Source organism: Tupaia chinensis, unplaced genomic scaffold (genome assembly GCF_000334495.1).
Source record: "Tupaia chinensis unplaced genomic scaffold, TupChi_1.0 Scaffold000624_1, whole genome shotgun sequence".
Classification (NCBI taxonomy): domain Eukaryota; kingdom Metazoa; phylum Chordata; class Mammalia; order Scandentia; family Tupaiidae; genus Tupaia; species Tupaia belangeri.
The window spans coordinates 1,768,016-1,776,833 of record NW_006160144.1 but is presented as its reverse complement, the minus strand read 5'-3'; the positions used below and the strand labels follow the sequence as shown (position 1 = coordinate 1,776,833).

Genomic DNA, 8,818 nt, shown 5'->3' with positions numbered 1-8,818 from the left:
GGCGAGCGGGGGCCGCCCGGGCGGGATCCCAGCGGGGCGCAGAGCTCTGGCTGCGGCCATCCTGTGCGCGCTCCGCCCTGGCCCCGCAGGCTCCGATGCGCGCTCCGGCCCCGCCGCGCACTCCCCACCAGCCTGTTAGTGGGAGTGGGACCAGCCCCTCCTCCGCGGTGGCCCATGAGGGCGCTGGGCCTCAAAGAGAGGCGGGCCCCCAAAGAGAGGCGGTCCTGGCCACAGGGGCTCCCGGGCTCCCTCGTCTGCGGAGCCACAGCTTCCCCGAGCTCTGAGGACGAGCGCCACGGCCAGGAGGGGAGGCGGGAGCCCTAGTTTCCAGCAACCCGTGCACGGTGGCACCGCCTCACTCTGCGGTCCTCACCTGCAAGCAGAGGTGACTGCACTGCACGTTTCAGCCTCCCTAGTCCTCAGTGGCCTTGTGACAGAATGGGCCTGTTCTAAACCCTTCCCCTCATGGGCCAGAGGATGTCATGGAATAAAGCACGTGAAGCGCGGCACCCGGTGTATCATAGATGGTTTTCATGGCAGGAGGTCGGGCGGGCGCTTCTGAGACTCCCCTTTTCTTTCACTGGACCCCGGAGCAGAACCAGGGAACTGCCATGTGTCCCCAGACTTCTGGGAGAAACTTGGCCTTCTCAGTCCAAAACCTTGGCTTTGGGAGGGGAGTAGAGGATGGGAGAGGGGGGCGTGGCACCGGAGACCCGGGAGGAGGAGACTAACGCATGCGCTCTTGGTCAGGCACTACCGAGGCAGGCAGAAGCTGTACCCATTTACTGACTGGGTAACCGAGGCTCGGTAAAGGAAAGGGTGTACCCAAGCGCATCCAGGCGGGCAGTGGGTGGGCTTGGGTAGTTTAAGCTGTAGGTTCCCAGACCCTCCTTCCACAGACTTCAAGTTGTCCCAGGAGTGGGAGGGCTTAGGCTGGGGAGCCGCGAAGTTTGGGAAGACAGAGAGCAGGGGACCAGGACAGAATGTGGGTACCTTATCTCTTCAGCGACCTGCGAAAGCTATCTGTTCTGCCCTGTAGACGCAGTTGAGTTCCTGGGCTAGTTAGTTAAGGGCCTCCGTTTGCCCATCTCTAAAATGGGGATGTGGACGAGCAAATGGCTCCAAAGTCACCTCTATTTCTCTTTCTTTTCCGGGGTTTTGTAAGCCCTTCTGCTCCTTCCCGCCTCCTCCTCCTGGCTGGGGAGGTTGAGGCAGGGCAGGTGCGTCCCAGGCCCAGGCCTGAGCTCTGCCTCTCCACACCCTCCCTGCAGCCACCCGCGAGTCGGCCTTCGTACACGCCATCGCTTCTGCAGGTGTGGCCTTCGCCGTCACCCGCTCCTGCGCTGAGGGCACCTCCACCATCTGCGGCTGTGACTCGCATCATAAGGGGCCACCAGGAGAAGGCTGGAAGTGGGGCGGCTGCAGCGAGGACGCTGACTTCGGGGTGCTGGTATCCCGGGAGTTCGCGGATGCTCGCGAGAACAGGCCAGATGCACGCTCAGCCATGAACAAGCACAACAACGAGGCGGGCCGCACGGTGAGCCGTGGCAGCCCATGCCCCATCCACACCGGGGGCCCACCAGGCCCTCCCAGGCCCTTGCTGCCGCCCTGGGCCTTCCAAGTTCCCTTTCCCATGTGCCAGGCTTGAAGCACCCCCACAGCCAGTCACCTCTTCTGTTTACCGTTCTTCCTTCTTGGGCTGTTCCTGGTCTGGGTTGGGGATGAGGCTACCTGGGAATGTGGGAGAGGTACACCCGCCCATCCTGCCTCCCCCTTCTAATGGTTGCGTGCCCTGGGGCAAGTAAAGCTTCCGGCCTGGCCTCGGTTCCCCCATTGCTGACCCCCTATTTCCTCCTGCGTTGAGAAATGGACGCCATGTCTGCTAGTGCTTGGGTTGAAAGGGAGGGAAACACTGGTCTCCATCCCTCAGGTCTGCTCAGTTCTCATCAGTTCTCTTGCTGGCGCAGAGCAGGAGTAGAGGAGGCCGGAGGGGAGAGGGTGGGGGGACAGCGTGGGAAGGCCTCCGTGTGATCCCAGGTGGAGTCAGTCTGGGGACCAGCTGCTATTCCTCTTCCCCAGACCATCCTGGACCACATGCACCTCAAGTGCAAGTGCCACGGGCTGTCGGGCAGCTGCGAGGTGAAGACCTGCTGGTGGGCTCAGCCTGACTTCCGTGCCATTGGCGACTTCCTCAAGGACAAGTATGACAGTGCCTCGGAGATGGTGGTGGAGAAGCACCGTGAGTCCCGGGGCTGGGTGGAGACGCTCCGAGCCAAGTACGCGCTCTTCAAACCACCCACCGAGAGGGACCTGGTCTACTACGAGAACTCGCCCAACTTTTGTGAGCCCAACCCGGAGACGGGCTCCTTTGGCACCAGGGACCGGACTTGCAATGTCACCTCCCATGGCATCGATGGCTGCGATCTGCTCTGCTGTGGCCGTGGCCGCAACACGAGGACGGAGAAGCGGAAGGAGAAGTGCCACTGCATCTTCCACTGGTGCTGCTACGTCAGCTGCCAGGAGTGCATCCGCATCTACGACGTGCACACCTGCAAGTAGGGGGCCAGGTAGGGCCCAGGTGGGGAGGCTGGGGGCCTGGGTGCAGGGAGCCGGCTTGGCACACTACTCTTCCGTTTCTGAGCTATCCCAGACACATGTGTTCCCAGAGCCCAAATGGGAAGCCAGGACTTCCCAGCCCTGCCTGAGCCAGCTCCAGATCATGGACACGTGCTCGCCTGGTGGGTGTGCCTGACGCACTCAGGGAGGTCTCTGGACACCAAGGCGGAACCTTCCCATGTGGGTCAGTGTTGCAGAGTGCTGGGTTTTGCTGCTACACCACCGTCTGGCCCTCTCTTACCAGATTTTTGCACGGCCACTGGCTATCGTTATCGAGCATCTTTGGAGCTGGATGAGGGACACCAAGGGGTTGGAAGCTGGGAGACCTGACATGTGGTCCTGGCTTTGTCCTTTCATCTTTCACCTCTCTAGGTCTCAGTTTTTCTTACTGTAAAGCAAGGGGTAAAATAACCTGAAGTAGTAGGCCAAAAAGTCTCTCCTAGCCCTAGGGCAGAGTCCTTCTGCATCCACCTTGAACTTAGAGGGCAGGTTTTCGCACAAGCATAAATCCTACCACGCTCAGGGAGGTGGGTGGGGGGAAGCGGTGGATGAGCCCATATCCTGACACATCTGACGCCTGGGTGGAGCGGGGAGCACTCTCACCGAGTTTATGGATGCTGATGGGAGCAGGAGGGATTCAAGTTCAGAGTGACTGTGATGAGTAATCCAGGGATCAAAGGCTGGTGGATTATGTTCCCAAGCTTCCCAGAGGTGGCCTGTGTGGGAGGCACTGTGCACTGGCCCTCGGATCCATGGGACCCCAGGAGAGGTCAACATGACAGAGGTCCTGGAGCCTTGGGGTGGGAGGCCTTAGGGCCGGTGTGCCCTTTCTCCCTCTGTCTCCCCTGGGAAGGAGCCTAGTGGGTAGAGGCAGGAGCACGGGCTTTGAATCAGACCTGCCCTGGTCCAGCCTCCTCTGCTTTCCAACCGTGTGACCCAGGCGAGCATTCATCATAGACCTGTTTCCTCCTCTGTCGTTTTCCCCAGGGGTACTGTGAGGAGCCAGTGAAAGAACACTGGGAGAGGGCTCAGTTAACACGCACTTGCCTGCTGGGTCATCGCTGGCTGGGACAGGGCTGGAGGGAACTTCCTTTAGGTGATAGGGGTCCACGTAGGACCCCTCAGAGCTGGTGGCTACGTCTGTGCTGAGTGGGACACTGCACAGGGCCTCTCTGGGACTTGGGGTTTCCCAAGGTCATGGGGAAGAACACACTTTGAGGGGTGGCTAGCGGCCTCTGGGTGAACAGAGCTGGCCACCTGGGGGGCCCCTCAATGTGGGTCATTATGTCCTGGCAGGCACAGAGCCCAGAAGGCAGCCGGAGGCACTGCCTTTGGTGGGGTCAAGGCGGGGTGCAGAATGGAAAGAGGACAGAAGTGAGGTCCAGCCCCACCGCTTGCCAGCTGTCAGCCTTGGGTCCCCAGTCCCCTCATCTGCATAGTAGCAGCATAATGGCAGCCTCGTGGAATTGTTATGGGGCTCCGGTGGGCTCACAGCTGTACCTGCTTCTCGGAATCTAGTAGTAATAGAAAGCATGACCGATGCCATCAGAGAGTCATGATGCATTGTGCAAAGAAATTGCATCAGCACTTGGTCAGTTTCATTTAGGGTTTTTCAAAAGGACAGAGAAAAGTCAGTGAGTAAGAGACCTCACAGGCCACTTACGGCTTGTCAAGGTGGACAGAATCTTTTAGAACCCCAGGGGCTCCCTTCCTCCAGTGCTCACTATGGCCAGAGGCCTCACGGTGCCCTTCCCCGCAGCAGGTCATGTCTGTGAGACGGCTGTGGGGAAGCAGAGTTTAGGTCACTAACACTGCCCAGGGTCTGGAGGCCTCTTATCCAGCCTGTGTGTTAGCAGCTAAGGCAGGGCCCAGGTCTCGGCAGAAAGCCCCCTATGTGGGTCTGGCTGAGGCCACAGCAGCAGCAGCCTAAGCTCCACCAGTGGCTCTAGGGACAGGGTTTGTCAGAGATACACACCCCTGCAGCTCTGTCCCAGCACCTCCCTGCCCTGCAAGGGCAGCTGAGAGCTGGGGAAGGAGGTGCTGGGTTGGGTCTTGGTGTTCACAGAATTCTCTCCCCTCCAACCGCTGTACTGATGCTGACCCTAGGAAAAACTGATCCCTCTTCAGCCTTTTCTCCTGTTTCTGAAGTAGAGGCTTGGTGCTCTTGCCAGTCACATGTAAAGTGCAGCAGATGGTGTAATGGTTACATTGCTGGACTCCCACATGGCTGACCATGGTTCGAGTCCTGGACCTGGAAGCTTGAAACTCACACTGTGCACATGTGTGTGTCTGCCCAAAATCCTGAGAGGAGAATGGAGGAGAAGGGATTACAGCATGGTCATCCCCCCAGGAGGTGATTTCTCACTGTCTATTTCTCCAGTGAGCGCACATACCCTATAGCAAAAAAACTCTCTCTCTAAAAAAAAAAAAAAAGTGTATAGATGTGATTGCCAGGCCAGGTAGGTCACCTAAATGAAAGTGGCCAAGCAGGGATGCACATTTTTGGCACAATGGTTGCCCTGTGTCATGACTGTCGATGGCATTTGTCACACTTTGTATTAGCAGTTGTAATAGAATGACTAGTGGTAACTACTGGGACTGGTTGTAATAGAAACCTGGAGCCCGCACCTCAGACAAGTGGAGACTGCTCCCCCAGGGTGGTGCCCTTTTGGTAAATACTGAACTCATGGACTAAATCCAGGCAAGCTCTTTGGCCTCTCTGAGCCACGCTTTCCTCAGTTTTGAACTGGGCACCATGTCCCACCATGTCCTGTGGACTAGAGCCTGGTATAGGGCCTGGCACGTAGTCCTGGTGAGGGCTTGGAGAGAGGCATCAGAGGTTCCTGGGACAGGCAGAGTGGACCTCTGAGGGTGACTTTCCCCAGGCACGGTGCTTGGTCTGGAGCCACAGGCCAAGGATTGGCTGAGCTTTCCCCACCCTTTCATCAATGACACTACGGGCAAGGTGGGAACCCACGAGATGAGCTGGCAGGGAGTGCAGGGATGGAGCCTCTAGGTTTCTCTTGGCCACGCTGTTGGTCTTGGCAGTGCACCTAGGAGGGAGGAGGGGGCTTCAGAGCAGGCCATGTGCTGTCCACACCCTGAGGGAGAGTCAGTCAGAGCAGTGCCAGGCCATGAGAAGAGCAGTCTTGCCTGAGTCCTTCCAGCGTGGGGACATGCCAGTTCTTACAGCATCTGCCAGTGTCTCTGGTCTGGCACCTTAGTGCTGGTACCTGACAAGTCCCAGATTTATTCCTGGTTATTCTAATGCTGGGAGCATGGTGAGCTGAAAAGGTTCTGAGCAAGAGTCAAGTGGCCTGGCTGACCCCATGTCCTCAATCTGTCACTAACTTGCCACTTGCGTTGGGCAGATCCCTTTAATCTTGCTGGGCCTCCGTATACTAGTTTGTGTTGGCCCTGCCAGTGCCCTAGAGGGTTGACTGGGAGTGCCTGTGAGCCCACTTTGTGCCTCGGACCTTTGTGAGGTGCAGCTACACAACAGGAAAATGTACAGTTGGGGCTCCCGTGGGCAGGACTTACAGTAGTTAATTAAGTAGGCTTCCTCCTGAGGGGACAGCTCATTATCAAGCTCTTTGGTGTAATACACAAACAGCCCGTGCCTGGCATTAGCCCCAAACAGGGGTCCACTGGAAGTTGGGGCCCAGGTCCTCAGACTGGCAGGGTTTCTCCCAGTCCCTTTACAAGATGAAATCTTGCTGTCGGTATTACCAACTACCAGGCTTCCTGGTGCCAAGGCTCTTGGCTGGAATCGAGGGAGGTAGGATTTGCATTTGGTCTGTGGGCCCGACTTCACTCCTGGCCCCATAAATCACACGGGCTCCCTCCACGACAGTCCTAAAGCGCAGGAGAAATGTGCTCTCCTATGAGCAGCTCTGAGCTTTCCACCCCAGTGGGTGGCCTTTCTGGTAAGGGATTGTTTCTGACTCTTCTTTATTTTCCAAAGGGCACTGGGAAGCGGTGAAGTGTGTGGCTGGGCGGATTCACCGAAGCCCGCTGGGAAGCAGGACCTGCTGCCACGCTCAGCCCTCGGCGTCAGCCAGTGAGGAACACGGACTGTCACCACTGCTCGTGGTAAACGGCCTGCACCCGACCTGCCTGCTGGCTGGGAGGCCTCCTCCCTCTTTCTCATCTCACGTTTCTCACCCTACTCTGGATGGTGTGTGGCTTTTTTTTTTTTTTTTAAAGGGGGCTTTCTTTTTAGTTCTCTAGGGTCTGATAGGAACAGACCCAAGGCTTATCTTTGCACATGTTAAAGAAAATAAAAATGAAAAAAAAATTCTACTCCAACAGAACAGGCTGGGCTGATGTGAGCTCTCGGCCTGGTGGTAAGACATCAGCCCGGGCCAGATGCTGTTTGCAGACTGCTTCTTACGGTGGCATTCCAAGATGCCTGTCAGGTGGGAGTTCTGAAGTAGGACAAAGCCCTGTGGTCTCCTTTTCCCTGTCTACTCCCCTTCGAATCTGATCCACTTCCACATTCTGATATAAGCCATAGGTTTAGCTAGGATGAAGCGTATGGAGGTCTGAGGCAATTGTGAGAGTAGGATTTGGAGTTTTGAAGAGCAGGAGTTCTGGGGGGCCTGGCAAGCTGTTTGAGGAACAGCTGTGTATTCTTCTCAGTCCCATTTTCTAACGACCCTGTTCTGCACGAAAGGCAGGCATATCTCCAAATCTTTTCCTACCATTGAGCGGCTTCCTCAGTGCAGTACGTGTTTCTGCAGTGGACACTGTATGTAGGCTGTGCATGGGAGCAAGCCTTCTCCAGCTCCGATGGCTGCCGAATTAGAAAGCAGCCACGTCTTTGAAAGGGGCCAGCCAATCCTTCCGCGTCTTGCTCACCTGCAGTCTCCAGCTAGAGCAGGTGGACTCTTGCTCACTTCGTGTAAATTAGGCCCAGGGTCAGTGCGAGAGTAGCCATCTACTCCTGAGATTCCAACCTCGTGACTAGCGGAGGGGGAGGAAGAAAGGGGTCCCTTAATTTCCTTCCCAACAAGGACATGTCTTCCTGCATCCTTCCCTCTCTCTGGCCCATGTGAGGAAACAGAAATGCAGCTCTTTCACCATAGCCTGCCTGTCACCAAGGATTGGGTGTTGAAGGGGCACAAGCAGACACTCGCTCCCTCGGGTGAAGCATCTCTCTCACAGCTGAGTTCTCCCTACTGTACGCTGGCCCTGTCAAGGGACCTGGAGGAAGTTAGACAAACGGAGGAAAGGGGTGTGATAGTACTAATTATCCGACACCTGTCTTCAGGAGAATCAGAACAGATGCCGGGGAGCAGAGCAGAACAAAGATTTTTCTTTCTTTCCTCCCTTTTCTTGGGGTTTTACTTAATCCTGACCTAAGACACCAGGCAGCAGTCTCCCGGCTTGGGCGGGCAGGCTTACCAAGGTGGTCCCTGGAAGCCTGCCTGTACCGACCCTGCTGGCCACAGCCCTGCTGAAGTTAGACATCCCGCCCCTGCTCTGGAGTCTGAAATGCCCCTCCCCACCTCACCCTAGACTGAGAAGTTTTAAATCATGTCAACGGATAATGCTTGCTTTATGTGAGACCACTTCAGCAGAACGGATACAAATCTTCAAAACACTCTTTTCATATCTATGTATTCTATATTAAAAGTGATAAAGTCATGTTTCTGGGGCGTATTCAAGTAGCTGACAAGTAATTATTTAATAATAGTACATGAGTGCATTGTAATTATTCTCGCCGTAGTCAGGTAATAGTATCCAACAGAAATTTCCTACCAACCTGCTGTATCCAAAGTTTTGTAAAAAGTTGTAGAAGTTGTTGATCTTTTTGATTTTATATTCAAAAAGTCTCTTTTTATAAATATTATTTATTATACAATGTATATACCTTTGATGTAACTAAGATTATATATTATATAAATATATATATATTTGGAGAAAATATATTTCATCATGCAGTTTTTTTCTGTTAAGTCATTAAAGAGAAGGTAAAACAAACTTAAAACGGATACATTGTACAATGTGTGGAGTTTCCAGGTTAATGCTTAGGTCAAGAATATTCCATTCTGAATGTGGTGGCTTCAGCTTACTCAATGACCAAATTAAGGTCATGTTTTCTGTTCTCCAAGCCAGATCACCTGAGATGTCATGGACACTAGGTCTGATCTAGAACTTTCATACAGGCTTGCTTTGTTCTAAGTCAGCCTCTAACGAG

General features: G+C 55.0%; 1 protein-coding gene across 1 annotated transcript in view; it reads left to right on the top strand.

Moving 5' to 3' along the window:
- The window catches only part of WNT3 (Wnt family member 3), a 12,418-nt gene extending 5,763 nt beyond the window's left edge, over nucleotides 1-6,655 (top strand). The window contains exons 2-4 of the mRNA XM_006159124.1: nucleotides 1,272-1,537; nucleotides 2,080-2,567; nucleotides 6,581-6,655. Of these exons, the coding sequence (XP_006159186.1) occupies nucleotides 1,272-1,537; nucleotides 2,080-2,559 (746 nt within the window). The 3' untranslated portion in view covers nucleotides 2,560-2,567; nucleotides 6,581-6,655. The remainder of the gene's footprint in view (nucleotides 1-1,271; nucleotides 1,538-2,079; nucleotides 2,568-6,580) is intronic.
- The last annotated feature ends 2,163 nt before the right edge of the window (nucleotides 6,656-8,818 follow it).